The following is a 17,637-nucleotide window of genomic DNA, read 5'->3' on the forward strand; positions in this document are numbered from 1 at the left end:
GGTTGGGGTCCTGGACTCCTGGGTCTGAGCGTGGAGGAGGTTGGGGTCCTGGACTCCTGGGTCTGAGGGAGGAGGGGGCTGGGTGTAGGACTCCTGGGTCTGAGGGAGGAGGGGGTTGGGGTCCTGGACTCCAGGGTCTGAGGGAGGAGGGGCTGGGGTCCTGGACTCCTGGGTCTGAGGGAGGAGGGGGCTGGGGGGCTGGACTCCTGGGTCTGAGGGAGGAGGGGTTGGGGTCCTGGACTCCAGGGTCTGAGGGAGGAGGGGCTGGGTGTAGGACTCCTGGGTCTGAGGGAGGAGGAGCTGGGGGACTGGACTCCTGGGTCTGAGGGAGGAGCGGGCTGGGGTCCTGGACTCCTGGGTCTGAGGGAGGAGGGCCTGGGGGTCTGAACTCCTGGGTCTGAGGGAGGAGGAGCTGGGGTCCTGGACTCCTGGGTCTGAGGGAGGAGGGTGTTGGGGTCCTGGACTCTTGGGTCTGAGGGAAGAGGAGCTGGGGGACTGGACTCCTGGGTCTGAGGGTGGAGGAGGTTGGGGTCCTGGACTCCTGGGTCTGAGGGAGGAGGGGGCTGGGGGGCTGGACTTCTGGGTCTGAGGGAGGAGGGGCTGGGGGGCTGGACTCCTGGGTCTGAGGGAGGAGGGGGCTGGGGGGCTGGACTTCTGGGTCTGAGGGAGGAGGGGTTGGGGTCCTGGACTCCAGGGTCTGAGGGAGGAGGGGCTGGGTGTAGGACTCCTGGGTCTGAGGGAGGAGGGCCGTTGGGGTCCTGGACTCCTGGGTCTGAGGGAGGAGGGGGCTGGGGGGCTGGACTCCTGGGTCTGAGGGAGGAGGGGGCTGGGGGGCTGGACTCCTGGGTCTGAGGGAGGATGATGTTAGTACACGAAGCAGAAAGAAGGTGGGCTCAGGAAGTGTCCCAGACCCGGGGTTCTGGGGATCCGAGGTGGGAAGACGCGGGGACGCCCGGGGCGGGAGGGGGTAGGGGCCGGGCGGCAGTAACAAAGGCCTCTCCCTCCAACAAGCAACCCCCCCTCGGCCCCGCCTCCCCGGCCCCCCGCCTCCCCTGATTGGTCGGCCTTCCTGCCCGTCAGCGCCGCCCCCCTCCCCGGGTCTGCAGCAGCTCCGGCCGCCTCGTCGCGCCCCCCCAGCCCCCTCCCCCCGCCCCCGCCGCCCCCGGGGCCGGTGCAGCCGCAGGCGGGGTCCCCCCTCCCCCTCCCCCTCTCCCCCCGGCCTCGCGCGCCCCGGACCGGCCCCCCCTATCCCCTCCCCCTTCGCGCCGCCGCTGCCGCGATGCCCCCCCCTACGCCCGGGGCCCGGCTCCGGCTTCTCGCCGCCGCCGCCCTGGCCGGCCTGGCCGTCATCAGCCGAGGTACCGCAGCGTCGGGGGCGGGGGGAGGGGGGCGGGGGGCTCGGCCGGGACGCCGTGGTCCCGAGCGGGGATTGGGGGTGGGGGGCTGCATCCCGGGCGGGGAACGGGAGGCTCCCGGACGCGGAGGTCTGGGCCCGGGGGCGGGGGCTGCAGCCCCCCGGCTGGGAAGAGGGTCTTGGACATCTGGATTCGCGCCCAGGGGCAGGGTTCCGCGTCCTGGGGCTCGAGCCTGGGCCTAGGGGCGGAGGTCGGCTTCTCCGGGGCCGGCGAGGGGGTCGCGGACACCTGATCCCGGCCTGGGGGCGGGAGTCTGCGGTTCCCGATCAGGGAATGGGATCAAGCTGAAGTTAAGGGTCCCTGGGCAGGATCCCTGAACTGAGTTGGGGTGTGGAGGGGAAGTGGGATGCCCCGTCGGGGGGTCTTCATCTCTGAGCGGAGACAGTCCCTGAGGGGGTCCTGGCCTAAGGGCTGGGGTAGGCGTTTCTGGGCAAAGGTGGGGGGATGGTGTAAGAGAAGGTGGCAAGGGTATCCACAGACCCCCATCCCAGGGCCAGGAAAAGAAGAGGGGCTCTGGCCTCCCAGCTGGGTCATGTAGATTGGGAGAAAGTGCTGGTGTTTGGGAAGCTGCGGTTATATAGGGGAATGGAGCTGGTGATCCAGGAAGTTGGGGACACTGGGCTGGGGACTCAGATGTAGGAAGCAGGGTTCAGAGACTGAGGATAAGAGAGGGACAGATTGAGAAAGGAAGGAAGGGAAGGGTTAACACGGGGTCAAAGGGTTAATGAGACTGGGGAGGATTGGGGAGGGGTGACCCCGGGCTGTCTGTGCACAGAGGATGTGGATGTCTGCGGGACCTTAAGTCTCCCCAGTGCTGTCAGCCCAGGGATGGTCCGGGAGGTGCCCCCCTGAGGAGGGGAGAACAGAGCACTGAGGCAGGAGATCAGGGTTAATTCAATGCTTCTGGAGGATTCCCCCAGGCCCTGCCCTGAACCAAGGATTATAGTCAGGGACACACAGTCAGGGACAACCTAGAGTCCTCAGCCGCCTCAAGGAGGCAGCCACTCTCAGCCTCCCACCCACACACACTGGGTCACGCACAGACACATAAACACCGTCACCGAGGCTGACCCAGGGCCGCACCCGCAGACGCCCACAGCCACACCAACATGGCTCTGTGCCCGCGGGACGCCTGTCCACGCACCCGGGCCCCCCAGCCCTAGGGCCTTGGCAGGCTGGAGCCTCGGTGGGTTGAGCGTTCCCCTGGCCTGACCTGTCTGAATCACGGTCTGACTCTGCCTGGCTGTCTGCGTTGCCCTGTCTCTCACTTGTCTGTCTCTTTAGGTCATTTCCAGAGGCTCCCTAGCTCTGGGGGACATCCCGTTTGTCTCTGTCTCTGGGTCCCTGTCTCTCTGTCCCTGCTGGTCTCAGCACAATTTCACATCTGTCCCTCCCTGCCTCGGGAACTGCTTCCCGTCGTCACACACGCGTGTCTGTGTCCTCTCCTCGCTTCCTCACATGTCCCTTGACCCTCGCTCCTTTCACTCCTGGGAATTCACCATCACTGGCGGCTCCCATTGTTGTCCTTGGCCTTTCCTTGTCTCTTGCCTTCTCCTTCCCCTGCTCCTCGTAACCCCCATCCCACCTTGTCTCTGTGCCCCCCCCACTCCCACTGTCCTTCCTCCCCTGCCCCCTCACCACCTCCTTGTTTCCTCCAGTCTCAAGATAACTTCTCACTTTCCACTTTGGATCTTCCAGATCCCAGAAATCACTGTTGTACACACACCTGGGGGGAGCTTCTGGGCTCCCGGAGGCCACCGGTGACCTAGGTCAAGTCCTCTCCCACTCCTGGGCCTTGGGTTCTCTGTGGGAGATCGGGGTGGGGGTGGGGGGAAAAAGGGACAGGGCAGGGGTAGGCTGAGACCAAACTAGGTGGCAGCAAGGCAGCTGCACCCACTGCCAGTTGGGGCGCTCTGAGAAAAAGCAGGGGGGCCACGTAGACAAAATTGCATTCTTCTCTCCTCTGATTCATTTGCTCTTTGCCAAATTCCAGAAGGAATGCATGCAAGTGAGCATTCCACTACAAATATGTATCAGAGCAAAACCTACCTTACCCTGGCCCCGCCCCTGCCCAAACACACTCTCTTGAGAGAGCCAGGGCCACAGCTCTCCCTCGCTCACACACAGGCAGACACACCGAGTTGAACATATGTAAGGTATTGGTTTGTTCCGGAATGTTGCTTCCCGAGATAGAAACAAAATCAGCCCATTTCCCTGCAACTGGCTTTTTCCCACTTAACTTCAGCTCCCTGGCATGGGTAGATATTGCTCTATCTTTAGTGTCTTTTGTAAATTCCTTATGCCAACACTCACACTCACACACACACACACTTACACACTCACACTCACATGTATCTATTCAGTTGCAGAGGTAGCTGCAGGAAGCGGTGCAGGGCAGCCCTGGGCGGCTGGTGAGGGGTGTTTGACTGCAGGGGGCAGCATGGGGGGCACTGTCCCCCGCCCTCTGGGCACCTGGTCTGTCTGGACTGGATATGTGACAGATATTTACTGAGCACAAAGTCTCTGTTCTGGGCACTGGAGATCTATAGACACAGGGCAGTGAGCAAGCCAGATGAAGTCGAGGAGCTCTCAAGGAGCTTCTAGCCTAGAGGGATGGAGAGAGATCAAAACCTAAAAACAAGCAATGAGTAAACAGGTAATTTCAGAGAGTGACAGGTAGTGTAAAGAAGTTGGGAGTGACTTCAGGGATGAGCTGAGCATGTGAGGTGTGGTGGTTGAGGGAGCCCTCTCTAAGCTGCCGGGAGTGGAGTTCACACTGAAAGAAGAGAATTCAGCCTATCAAAGATCCCGAGGGAATGACAGTAGAGGCAAAGGTCCTGAGGTGGGAACCAGCAAAAAGGAGCAGCCAACATGTAATGGAAAGTTCTAGGGCTCTTGGCTCAGCATCTGAACTCTAGGAGTCCAGGCATCTGTCCTGGGAAGGCCCCGTTGGAGGGTCCCAGCTTCACCAAAGTTCCCCCCCTTGGGGGGGGGGGAGGTGCTTATCTCCAACCCAATGTTCTCCATCTGGTTCGAAATCTCTTTCTCTCTTTAGGGGAGGAAGCTCACCTACCTGTGACCTCCATCCCTTGATTTATCAAGCAGGGATGAGGGCTACCAGTCCAGACTGGCAGAGACCTGAGTGGTCCTTCTAGGATCACTCCCTGCCCCCGCCCCCCAGACAGGCTGGGGCACCTACCACATTATCATCATCCCATCAGTCAGCACATGTACAGCTGTTGGCAAGTACTCAGCTAGCAGGCTCTGCATTGAACCTGTTGCTGGGGTGACCTCTTTTCATCCTCCCCACCACAATGCGATGAGGGAGGCACAATGATCATCCCCACTCACAGAGGGAGAAACATGAGTCCTGGCAGGGTGAAGTAATTCATGCAACTAAATGGCAGTGCTGGAACTCAAACCCAGGCAGCCCAGGTCCCCAGTCTGTTCTTTGAGTGGCCTGGTTATGCTGGCTTGGTGGCGTCAGAGCAGAAGCTGACAGGGCATCTGTACATGAGTTGCCGACTCTGGTGGGTGCTGGGCACAGAGCAACAGCCGCTCTGCCCTCGCCCCCACCCCCACCCCCAAGGGACTGACACCGAACCAGGGATAACAGTAGGTGTTTCTTTAAAAAGGTGCTCTTAGGAACAGCCAGCATTTATTGGGCCCTTTCTGCATGCTAAGCGCTGAGCTAAACATTTTGCTTGCATGTCCTCATAGAATCCCTCACAAAACCCTCAGAGGGAAGAACTGTTGGTACTTTCTCCTTTAATAGATGGGGAAACTGAGGCTTAGGCTATCTGGGGGTCACCCCGACAGGAAATGGTAGGGCAGACATTTGGTCTCCCAGCACAGATTCCTCTGGGCTTTCTTATCCAACCTCTCAAGACCATTCATTCTCCCCACAAACACTTCCCTGCTCTGAGCTAAGCCCGGTTCTGGGGGACACAGCCAAGATTTGGGCCCTTGGGGAACTCCTGGACAAGTGGGGGAGGCACCCCTGAACATTGTTCCAGCTGAGTCAGAGGGTATCCCGTAGAAAGGGTTGAGACTCTCCATCTTAAACAGTCAGAGAGGTCCTCCTGGAGGAAAGGGCATTTGAGTTTGGGTCTTGAAGAATGAGTAGGAGTTCAAGAGTTGGAGGCACAAGTTGTAGGTATCTATTTACATTCACTCAGCAAATATTTCCCAAGGCCTTCCAGGGTCAGGCCCTAGGCTGAGAAATCCTGAGGATACAGACCTGAGTCAGACCCAGGCTCTGCCCTCAAGAAACTTCTAGTCTATTGGGGGAAACAGGCACAGATGGTCACCATGGCGTGATATGAGCTCTACTGGAGGTAGTTCAGGCATTGTGGGAATACAGATCAGGTTCAGAGAGGGTTAGGGAGAGTTCCCAGAATTAAGAGAGAGTTTTTCAAGCATAATTCCTACAGAGTGGATCTCATGTGCACCAGCTTGTTTTTTATACATTATGTATCTTTCGTGGTCTTCAGTGGGACAGACCCAGAGCCAGCAATGCTGGAACCCTGCAGGTGGGTCAGACCCCAGCTCCACCCTGAGAGGCTCCCATCTGGTGAGGGAAACAGGCTCAGACAGAATCCTGGGGTGACCGAAACTGAGACCGAATGAAGAGCCGTGCTCAGGGACAGAGTGGGTGGTGAAATGACTAACCCGACCCCTACCTCCACTTACGGAAGCCCAGAAAAGGGAAGGGACTTGCCCAAGGTCACACAGCAGGGAGAAGGGAGGGAGTTCCTGATTCTGGAGTCTAGGAATTGTGTGAGACAGGAATGCAGACTCAGGATATCCACATTTATAGACACAGGGACCAAGAATAAGACCTGCCTCAGACATGGATTCCTTCATCATGTACCTCCTGGGACTGCCCTCAGCTGAGCCTGGAGCTGGGTGTGCTGGGGACACAGATGGTCTGGACCAAGCTCTGCCCTGGAGGAGCAGGTGGGGGAGGCAGATGACACTGTTCCAAGCTGCCCTGAGAGGAGGGCAGGAGCTCATACAGGGCTGTCTCTCCTAGGAGAGGCCTCATTATACTAGACCCCTGAAGAAGGAGAAGCATTTTTGTCATAAACGGTGGGACAGAGGGATGAGAATAGTGAGGAACACAGAGCTGGGCCGTGCAGTGACCCCAAGGCCCTGGACAGGGTCTGGGCCTTTGTCCTGGGGGCAGTTCTGAGTGTTGGAAAGATCCCCTTGGAAGGAGTGTGTGTCTGTCTGTATTTCTGTATGTCAGGACATGTGATTGGGGTCCTACTTGCCTGGGTTTGTGAGCCTAGCTCCTGCGGGCAGCACCTGGGTATTGTCCAGGGCTCAGCCCAGTAGCCCTGGGTCCCGAAGCCTGGGGGACCTTGGACAGCTCCATCTTCAACTGGAGCCGGATGTTCCTCCTGTAGCCTTGGACAATGGCTGTCCCAGGGCGATGAGGGGAGATTTTGCCCCCCGTGGGGCACCTGCCAACGTCAAGAGGCATTTGTGGTTGTCACCACTGCAAAGTAGGTAGAGGCCAGGGATGCTGCTAAACATCCTGCAGTGCATAGTCCCCACTGTCCCCTTGTGGGGACAGGAGAGTCCCCACGGTGAAGAATCATCCGACCCCAAACGTCAGTGGTGCCAAAGTGGAGAGGCCCTGATCTAGGAATGTGTGAGCAGGAGTATGACAGGTCCTGTGGTGTGTGTGTGGATGTGTGTGTGTGGATGTGGCTGTGTATGATCTGATCATAGGTGACAGCGTGACTGCATGCGCCTGATTCTTGGCCCAGGGCAGCTCCTTTGTATTGGAGAGGCTGTGACAGTATAGCTGTTTCATTGCACGCTGTAGCTTTCTGCACGACTTTCCAGAGTGCAGGGGCGGGGGATGGTGAGCATAGCCCTTGGGCTGGTAGTGTCAGCGTGACTGATTAGGCCAGTGTGAGTGTGTGTGTATGAGAGAGTGAGAGAGAGAGAGAGAGAGAGAGAGAGAGAGAGATGGCCCTCTGGATGGGGCTCTAACTGCCTGTATGTAGACTGCATCTGGGACTGTTAGTGTCAGTACAACTGTGTGCATCTAGTTGTATATGGTGGGGTGACCTTCTGCTGGGTGTGTGTTCGGGGCTGTGTGTCAGCAGGAGCGTGTGTGCACCTGTGCCTCCGAGCAGGCCACATGGCCCTCCATGTGTTGGAGCGTGGGATGGTCTCCTGGCCCAGCCCTGGCGCTGGGTGTCCTCCCTGGGCCCCAGCGATGTGTCTTGTCTCTGCGTGTGTCCACCTCCCGGCGGTCTCCTTCTCTTACCAGGGCTGTGTGTGGCAGCATCCACTCTGCACAGCTCAGGGCAGGCAGGCCCCTTCCCTGCATCCAGAAGTGACTCCGGCCACGGTGAGGGGCTGCAGGGCCCGCCCCAAACCCCAGGACCTGGTGAGCCCACTGCACTGGCTCTGCCCCAGCGCTGTCCTGAGGGGCTGCTGATGGAGAGGGCCCCCGGGAGTCATTGGGGCGGCACGGGCAATTAATTCATTAGATTAATTAGCTCCTCATGCCAGGGCGGGGGCAGGGCAACCCCACGCCAGGCCCTCCTTCCCAGGCATCCAAGGTCATCCAGTCTCCTCTCCCCCCGCCTGGTGCCGGCTCCATCCTCCGCCTCCGCATGCCCAGCCCCCACTCCCTGGCCCTGGTCCAGCCCACTGGCCGTGGTCCATGGAGATGAATGGGTGGGGGTGGGGGCTCTGCCAGGCGATGGTGCCCCTGAGCTGCGCTGGAGGGTGCGGGCAGGCGTGGGCGTGCACCTGCAAGCGCGCCTCGTGAGCAGGCAGGCAGGCGGGTGTGTCTGTAGACGCATGTGTCTGCGAAGGTTTGTGTGGCTGTACAAACCCAAGGCCCAAGGGCCCAAGGATGTATTTGTGCATCTGTGACAGATGTGTGTCTGAGTGGATATACACATGCATCTGTGTTCGTGTGCATGTGTTTGCGATTATGTGTCTGTACGTCTGTGCACATACGTGGGGAGCTCTGTGTATTTCCATATATTTCTGAATTGACGTGTACATGTGTGCATCTGTGTATATATGTGTGTCATAAGTTTGAATATGTGTGTGCCCATGTACATGGAATCTGTGTGTATCTGTGTTTATTGCACATATGTATGTGTGTATCTGTATATGTATCTGTGTTCCTGAACTTTGAGTGTGTGTCTGTATACTGTGAATGTGTACATATGCATCTGTGTACATGTGCCTGCTGTGTACGTGTATATCTGCATATACATTTATGCAGTTGTGTATCTGTGCATATGTATATGTGTGTTCCTCTGTACACTGCATTTGTGAATAGGTATGCGTGTGTATATGTGAATTTGTGTGCTGTGATTGGCATGTTGTCTCAGTGTCTCTGGAGGTATGTGGGATTGTGTGTCCCAGTCTGTCTGAGTCTCTGTGAGCTTGTGGAAAGGAACACGTTGCACATGTTTGCTCTGAGCACATCTGCCGTGTGTCTCTGGAAACATCCATGACTGTGTGCCAGTGAGTGTGGGAAATGTCTATGTCTGCAAGGGCATGTGTGTGTATGTGCAGACATGTACAGTCCCTGCTGAGCTGCCAAGCTGAGCTGGCCCTCCCCTCCGCAGGGCTGCTGTCCCAGAGCCTGGAGTTCAGCTCTCCTGCGGACAACTACACAGTGTGCGAAGGTGACAACGCCACCCTCAGGTACCTTCCATCTCAGGGACTCAGAAATCACCCAGTCCTGCTCCTTCACCTTCCTTGGGGCACAGCCTGGCCCTGTCAGTCAGGAGAGGTGGTTAGGGGCATGGACTCTGGGCCTGGTTCCATGCCTGGGCCTCAGTCTCCCCATCTGTCAAGTGGGTGGAGGAAAGATAACCACTATATTGGCTGTCCCAGGGATTTAACATTTTGTACACACACTCCCAGTTCAGAGAGCTCAGCACACTGACTGCTTAGCAGATGGAGCCAGGCTTATTTCCCCAGATCAATGCTGCTCCCCACACTGGGTCAGCCATGCTCTCTGGCCCTGTCCCCATCTCTCTGGGTCTCTGTCCTTCTCTCTGGATCTCTGTCCCCTCTCTCTGGGTCTCTGCCCCCCTTCTGTCTGGGTCTCTGTCTCCCTCTCTCTTGGTCTCTACCCCTCCTCTTTCTGGGTCTCTGTTCACCCCTCTCTAGATCTCAGTTCCCCACCCCCTCTGGATCTCTGTCCCCCCTCTCTGGATCTCTGTCCTCCTTCTCTCTGGATCTCTGTACCCTCTCTCTGGATCTCTGTCTCCTCTCTCTAGATCTTGGTTCCCCCTTCTCTGTGGGTCTCTGTCCCCCTGTCTCTGGATCTCTGTCCCCTTATCCCTGGATCTCTGTCCCCCCCTCCCTCTGGGTCTCTGTCCTGCCTCCCTCTGGATCTCTGTCCCCCGCTCTCTGGATCTCTGTCCCCTCTCCCTCTGGATCTCTGTCCCCCCTTTTCTGGGTCTCTGCCTCCCTTCTCTCTGGATCTCTATCCCCTTTCTCCCTGGATCTCTGTCCCCACTCTCTGGATCTCTGTCCTCCTGTCTCTGGATCTCTGTCCAGCATCTCTGTCTCTCCCAGAGTGTTCCAAGTACTTTTCCAGTCTCTAGCACACAACAATCACTCAGTAACCACTAGCTACCCCTTCATTGTGCACTTGGGCTCAAACTCCGTCTAAGGCTGAGTTTACCCACTTCCAAGCCCCCAAGAGGGCAGAACCCAGAGGGCCTTCTGGGGTGGGAGAGAGAAGAGCCCTCCTCCCTTGTCCTCCCTAAAGCTGCTTCATTGACGAGCATGTGACCCGCGTGGCCTGGCTGAACCGCTCCAACATCCTGTACGCGGGCAATGACCGCTGGACCAGTGACCCACGGGTGAGGCTGCTCATCAACACACCCGAGGAGTTCTCCATCCTCATCACCCAGGTGGGGCTCGGCGATGAGGGCCTCTACACCTGCTCCTTCCAGACCCGCCACCAGCCGTACACCACTCAGGTCTACCTCATCGTCCACGGTGAGCCCTCCACTGGGCCTGGGGTGGCAAAGGGGGTGGAGGGCATGAAGGAGAGGGAATATGCACATCCTTACCAACTGCCCGCTCTCTGATCCTGGAGATACATGGTGTGGAAGGCAGACACACACCCTGCCCTTGCAGATTTCAGCCAAACAGGAGGGACAGTCACTTGGAGAGTGACCCTTCAGCATGACAGCTTCTAGGACAGGAGAGCTACAGAGGTCAGGGAGTGCACAGAGAAGACTGCAGCCATTCACTCAGCTCTGTTTATTGAGCACCTACTATGTGCAGGCATTGCTCTAGGCCCTGAAGATAAAGGAGCCAGGCAGGCTGCCCCTGACCTTTTGAAGCTGACTTTCTAAGGAGGTAGCTTCCCAGACATAGTGTCTGAGCTGAGACCAGTGACCCACAGACTGGTACTGGGAAAAAAAGTGGCACTGCAGGGGTCGGGGGAGAAAATGAGTCAGATGTGCAGAGTGGGTCCCACAGGGCTGGATGCCCCAGAATTCAGACAGGGAGAGGTGGGCAGAAGACAGAGAAATGGGGGAAAAAGCTCAGGTGGCTGCCCCACATGGCATCAGAAACGGTCTGGAGGGCAGGGAACAGTTGGACTGATAGGAACCCAGAGACAGAGACAGCCCAGCTGGGCCATGACAAGCCCCAACTCAGGAGCCAGACCATCCAGCTGCTGAGGGACCCTGAGCAAGCAGGGCGGCCTCAGACTCCTCATCTGCAAAATGAGGATGACTCTGTCATGCATCACATCCAAAGCATCATCAACAGAAAAGGGCATCTTTATTTTAGCCTCTGCCAAGAAAGAAAAGAAAAATAATCCTACCAGTTAAACTCTGGCATCCTAGGTTGTCAGGCAGGCCATCCTGATTGGAACAATGTTCAGATGGGTGGGAGAAACAGCCATATGTGTTAGAATTGATGAATATAGCAACATCTACCCCAGAGGGTGGTAGAGTGGTGAAGGTTTAATGAGCTAATTTGTGTAAAACACTTAGAACAGGGTTACCATTGCTGGAAGCCCCATATGAATATGTTATAGAAATTAATTGTTTAAAATAAGAATAATAACAATTAATAAATAAAAGCAGACTGAGATAAGGTGGGAGGAATTCAGAGGAGAAGGCAGAGAAACCAAGTTAGGGTGAAGGGAGACAGAGACAGAGAAAGAGACAGAGACAGAAAGAATGGGAGAGAGACCAACAGTTAGACAAGGAGCCAGACCCAGAAGCAAGGGAGAAGCAGAGGAATTCTTAGAAAGACAGAGGGAATGTTGGCTAGACCCTTGGGTCTGAGGAAGGAGAAGGTTGGGGTCTGGACCCCTGGATCTGAGGGAGGAGGGGCTGGGGGCCTGACTCCTAGGTCTGAGGGAAGAGGGGGCTGGGGGCCTAGACTCCTGGGTCCTGGGAGGCCATATTCAGCCTCTCACTGCCCTCTCCCCTCCCGGCCTACAGTCCCCGCCCGCATTGTGAACATCTCCTCACCTGTGACGGTGAATGAGGGGGGCAATGTGAACCTGCTTTGCCTGGCCGTGGGACGGCCGGAGCCCACAGTCACCTGGAGGCAGCTCCGAGGTGAGGATCCCACCCCTGGCCCAAAGCCCCTTCCCCACTCCACAACCTGGGCCCCTCGATTCCCCATGTCCCTAGCTAGATTCCCAGAGTCCCCCTTCCCCTGACCCCCCAATCCTTGTCATGACCTGATTTCCCCCTCCCACTTTGATCCCATTATTTCACCAGAAGCCCCCAGAGCCTTAGGGTCTTCACCACCTGCTGGCCTGAACCATTTCATCAAACTCACCCTCTAGACCACAGCCTGCCCTCTGTCCCCATGTTCCCCACCAGTTCACATAATTCTGGGTGCGGAATCCCTATCACTAATCCTAAATCAGGTTACAACAGTAACAGTAACAGTAACAATAACAGTGGCCCCGGCCCCTGTTTCCATCTCCTGGTCACCTCACTGTATCTCCTCTGCTGGATGCTCTCACCCAGCAGTTCTCAAAGTGTGGTCCCCAAGCCAGCAGCATCAGCATCACTGGGAGCTGGTCAGAAATGCACATTCTGGGCCCATACCAGGCCTTAGGAATTAGAACTTCCGCCTACCACCACCACGACCACCACCACCAGTCTGTTTTAACAAGCCCTTCAGGTGATTCTGGTGATAGAGCTGAGAACCACTACTCTAGGCTTCCCCCAAACATATCACCAAGGCACCTGAACATGACATCCCAGATCCTGGACATCCACCACCCCTTTTACCTGGATCTCCACCACCATTCCCCCAGATCCCTAGGCCCTTGTTCACTGAGTCTTTAGAGACCAATGGTGCCAATCACTCTATCCCCCAAGACCCCAGAACCCAAAAACTAGGTCTCCGATCCTAGATCCTTTCCCACTGGGTCATCTGAGCCCACAATCCTGGGCTTGAGATTCTGGATCCTTGGAGGTCCTTGGATCCCAAAGGGTCTTCTGAGCCTGATGATGTGTCATCAGACCCCAAATATCTAGATTGAGGATCCCAATTACTAGATCCTGATTCCCTGAACCCAAGAATAAGATCTCAGACCTCTGGACCCACCCCCCCTTGGGTCTGTATGATCTGGATCTTTCTGAGGTCCAGGAACCTGGGATCCTCCCTACTGGGTACTGTGAGCCTCATGATCTGAATTGTGAGCTCCCAGATCCCTGGATCCGTTGCACCCCCAAATTCTAGGACCCTCCCCATTGGGTTCTAGTTACTAGGCGCCAGACCCTCATTCCCCGCCCCACCCCTAGCAGGAGATCCCAGGCCTACCGATCCAAACCCCCACCCCAAAGCCCTGCGAACCCCTCCTGGCTCTCATTGCCCCGGGCACTCCAGGCCCTGCGGTGCCTGCCCCGCTGATGTATGTCCGTGTTGTGCCCGTGTTGTCCCGTGTTAAGTGTTTGTGTCCGGCCTCGCCCCCTCCCCTTCCCTCCCCGCACAGACGGCTTCACCTCAGAGGGCGAGATCCTGGAGATTTCCGACATCCAGCGAGGCCAGGCTGGGGAATACGAGTGCGTGACTCACAACGGCGTTAACTCGGCGCCCGACAGCCGCCGTGTGCTGGTCACAGTCAACTGTGAGCCCCTTGGCACCGGGCATGAAAGGGGGGGCAGTCCCTGGGGAGGGGGAAGGGGGTGCTGGACCCCTGCGAAGGAGGGAGGAGGGGGACAGGGACAGAACCCCTTCATCTCCAGCTCGCTGGAATTCGCGGACTCTCGCCCTTCCCAGATCCTCCGACCATCACGGACGTGACCAGCGCCCGCACGGCCCTGGGCCGGGCCGCCCTCCTGCGCTGCGAAGCCATGGCGGTGCCCCCCGCGGACTTCCAGTGGTACAAGGATGACAGACTGTGAGGACAGCACTGCGGCGGGCCGAGGGAGTGGGGGGGGGGGGGGAAGGTAGCCGAGCCCTAGGTCCCGGGAACTGGGAGATCCAGCTTCTGGGGGATGGAATCTGGTGCGCCCCAGAGAGATCTCGAGGGTCACTGGAGACTTGGTCCCCCCATGGTGAATGTTGGAGCCTGATCTCTTCGGGCTATTCAGGGACAAGTTCGGGGGTCGATGCTGAGAATGGGGTGGGGAAGCTTCAGAGGACCATTGAGGTTGGGGTCTAGCAGGGTCTGGGACACACTGGGAGAGTCCAGTGACCGTGAGGGGCAGGGCTCCCTGGAGAGGGGTGTCTGTGGAAGTGGCCTGGGGACCCACGGGGAGCTAGAGCCCGAATCTGGGTAGAGGGCAGGATTCGGGGTCTCCGGGAAATCGGGGAACCTGAGAGTCGCGGGGAGTGGGGCTCTGCGCCACGAGGGGGTCCCGGGCCAGGGTCCCACGGCGCGGTCCCTGACCTGGATCCCCGGCAGGCTGATCAGCGGCACCGCGGAGGGCCTGAAGGTGCAGACGGAGCGCACCCGCTCGATGCTTCTCTTCGCCAACGTGAGCGCCCGGCACTACGGCAACTACACGTGTCGCGCCGCCAACCGGCTGGGAACGTCCAGCGCTTCCATGCGGCTACTGCGTGCGTCCGAGAGGGAGGGGCGGGGCCGGGTGGGGGCGGGGCGGGGCCGGCGCCGGAACTGCCCCAGACCCCCGCGAGCTCGGGGAAGTGACCGACGCTGAGACCCGAGCAAAGCGACTAAACGAGAAACCCATTCCTTCAATGAATGTGATTCATTGAGCCCCCACTAGGGGGCGGAACTGAGACTGGAATGGGAAGAAGCGGCCGGCCCCGCTGAGATCTGCGGGAAGAGCTTTGCAGGCAGAGGGAACAGTATCTGTGTGCAAAGGCACAGCAAGGAGGCTAGCATGACCTGAGCAGAGTGATCACCGTGGAGTCTGAGGCTGAAGAGGAGGGGAGAGGCAGAGGCAGAGTCTCGTGGATCTGGGGTTTTATTCTACCGCAGGGTGAGGCCCCTGGAGGCTATTCAGCAGGGGAGTATGACCAAGTGGTTGATGCTTATAGAGAATCACTTTGACTGCTATTTGAGGAATGGCCTGTAGGGGGGCGCAGGATGGGCGCCGGAGGACCGGGGAGGCGGTGGCTGCAGAAATCCGAGGCGAGGGGGGGGGGGGGGGGGGGCGGTGGCACATCTGCCGGTGGGAGATGTTTTGAGGGTGGCAGGAAGAAGCAGGTGGCGTCCAGGCGATCCCAAGGTTTGGCTCGGGCAGTCGAGAGAATGGGGATGTGGTCACAAAGTATTGAAGTGGAGAGATGTTGGGGTGGGGGCAGTACCCAGTCTTGGGGAGAAACGTCAGGAGTACCACTCCAGACGTGCCAACTGCGAGACGCTTCATGGCGGTACTGGGTAGATCCAAACCATACGACGTGAAGATCTGAGAAAGACAGATCTTTCTAAGTCCCTTTCTTAAGAGAGAGGGACCGAGTGGCAGAGAGAAACAGATATTCAGCGAGATGACTCGGAACCGAGTGGGAGGAGCAGAGTGGAAGCCCCGGAAAGGTCCCTAGAGAGGAAGGCTCCAAGAGCCCCTCGGAGACCAGGACCCGGCAGACCCAAAGCCCCGCAGGACGCACACGGAGTCTCGCCTTCCCAGGTCACTCCCGTGACCCCCTCTCTCTTTCCCCAGGCCCAGGATCCCTGGAGAACTCAGCCCCAAGGCCCCCGGGGCCCCTGACCCTCCTCTCCGCCCTGGGCTGGCTGTGGTGGAGGATGTAGGAAGAACCCAGTGCAGCTCGCCTCCCCCTGCGCGGGGCCTGAGGCCGGGAGCGAGAGCAAAAGGGAGAGCAAGCACCGTGGGTCTCGAGGGGGCGGAAGAGCTCTCTGCCACCGAGGAGGAAGAAGAGAGGAGGAGGAGCAGGAGGAGGAAGAGGAGGAAAGCTCTTTAGAGAACCCATCACTGTGAGGGATAACGCAAAATTATGCATCTTTCTACAGCCATTGTCGCCACTGTTCACGTTTCCGATTGTGACCCACCCCCGGCCACCCCACACCCCTCTCTTAGCTCAGGCTGTCAACTGGATCGTGTGTATGTAGTGGGTGTGTGTGAGCATGAGCCTGCACGTATGTGTATGTGTGTGGAGGGAAGGGGCTCAGCAATCTTCCCTCCCCTAACACCCACACGCCCACTGCCCCCCAATGCTGCTGCCTCTCACCTCTGACTGGAGGTAGGTATGTGGGCTTCGTGGCAGAAGCTGTGAGGAGAGGTTTCCAGGCTCCCTGCGTTCCCAATATATGCACGCACACCACCCTCTCCCCTCCCTGTTGAAAGAGCGTCTCCTGGCCAGGTTGAGAGTGAGGAGGGGTGTCGCGCTCACCTGTCGAGCTCAACATTCAGCCTTTGTGAGCAGGTGGGGGATCCCCATCGTGGCTCTGGGCCTCCTTGCCGTCAACCACCAGCTGCCTGTAGCCAGAGTCCCCGTAACTGGCTCAGCAGTCTGAGACCTTCCCACTTTCCCTGCCAGCCCTCCCTCCCCTGCCCCCTGACTTTCTGGCCCCCTCTGGGCCAATCGGTGCTTCCATCCAACTGTCAGACAGGTGCCTGTGGTCACCTGTCTGTCTCAGTGCTTTGCCCTACCCCACCCCTGACTCCCTTGGCCCCCCCGCAAGCACCAACCAGCTGCCCTCAGTGCCCCTGTAGCCACCCCCAGGTGTGGGCTTGCTGGTCTACCACTCCCTGGCTTCTCCAACAACTGCACCTCCCAAAGGCTGACCCAACTGCCCTCACACACACACTCAGATAGACACACACACACACACACACACACACACACCAGCGAATGACCAGCAATAGCTCCTGGCTCCAGCTGCCCTGTAGCTGGTGACCAGCTGTAGTTCCCCGGAGGGTGGGCAGCTTGTCAGGAGGGGGTGCTGAGAGGCCATAACTCTCAGCTCCAATTGTAGGAATATGCAATCCTGGCACACCACACCACACAACGTGGGGAAGAGAGAGGCATCACGCAAACATCCCCCATCCAGACCAAGATGTCAGGTCACCAGCTCTGACTCCTGGGAGACCCGCTATAAACACCCACCCCAAATCACACTACCCAGAGCTTGGGGAGGAAGAGCTCAGAGCAGGGGCAGGGGGGCAAGGGGCAGTGACTGTACCTCAGACGGGGGCGTGGGCCCCATCCCACATTGTCTTCCATTCCCAGGGTCCAGGGGTTGGGGAGGGGTGGGGGAGGGATGCGAGGAAGGGGGCGGGGGGGCCCTGGGGGCCGTGTGTTCCGATTCATGGGGAGTGTTGAGACCACCACACCAATAAACGCCTTTTTCCAAAGTCTCTGCCTGCAAATGTCAGTGTCATTGAGGATTTGGGTGAGTCGAGAGTGAAGGGTCATCGGTGGTTTCTCCCCAGCATCATCTCTACCCTCTCTTTTGGTAGATTTGGAATTGACCCATTACAGAGGTGGCCCCTGATTGACTTAAGCCCCTCAGCTAATGAGACAGTACCATAGCTGCATGGATTTCACAAGATGCTCTTCCACTGGATAATGTAGCTCAATGATGTGAGATCTATCTAGATCTGCATAGTTGCTTTTCTCCCTTACATGGAAGATCTTGGGTCTGTGGGGATAGCAATGGTGGGGAAGATAGCACATAGAGCCTGAGAATGATAGAAACTACACAATACAGAGAGGAAGGAAACTGAGTCCATGGTGACATTGAGTAGCTGGATCAAAACTGACCTGACACCCACCTTTATTTACATAAGCAATACAGTTGCCT

The 17,637-nt window shown here is 58.0% G+C and overlaps 1 protein-coding gene across 2 annotated transcripts; it reads left to right on the top strand.

The window, feature by feature from the left end:
- The first annotated feature begins 1,213 nt into the window (after positions 1-1,213).
- IGLON5 (IgLON family member 5) lies at positions 1,214-17,188 on the top strand. 2 transcript variants are annotated; one of them, XM_072757722.1, is made up of 9 exons: positions 1,217-1,358; positions 7,705-7,824; positions 9,029-9,107; positions 10,186-10,418; positions 11,885-12,004; positions 13,399-13,533; positions 13,686-13,806; positions 14,314-14,468; positions 15,536-17,188. In XM_072757722.1, exons 1-9 carry the CDS (start codon positions 1,280-1,282, stop codon positions 15,622-15,624), a joined length of 1,131 nt encoding a protein of 376 aa, XP_072613823.1. In that variant the 5' UTR covers positions 1,217-1,279; the 3' UTR covers positions 15,625-17,188. The 2 variants fall into 2 exon arrangements, with proteins under 2 accessions (XP_072613815.1, XP_072613823.1); XM_072757714.1 differs by lacking the exon at positions 7,705-7,824 and having other exon boundaries at positions 1,214-1,358.
- The last annotated feature ends 449 nt before the right edge of the window (positions 17,189-17,637 follow it).

This window comes from Vulpes vulpes, chromosome 1, assembly GCF_048418805.1.
Source record: "Vulpes vulpes isolate BD-2025 chromosome 1, VulVul3, whole genome shotgun sequence".
Taxonomy (NCBI): domain Eukaryota; kingdom Metazoa; phylum Chordata; class Mammalia; order Carnivora; family Canidae; genus Vulpes; species Vulpes vulpes.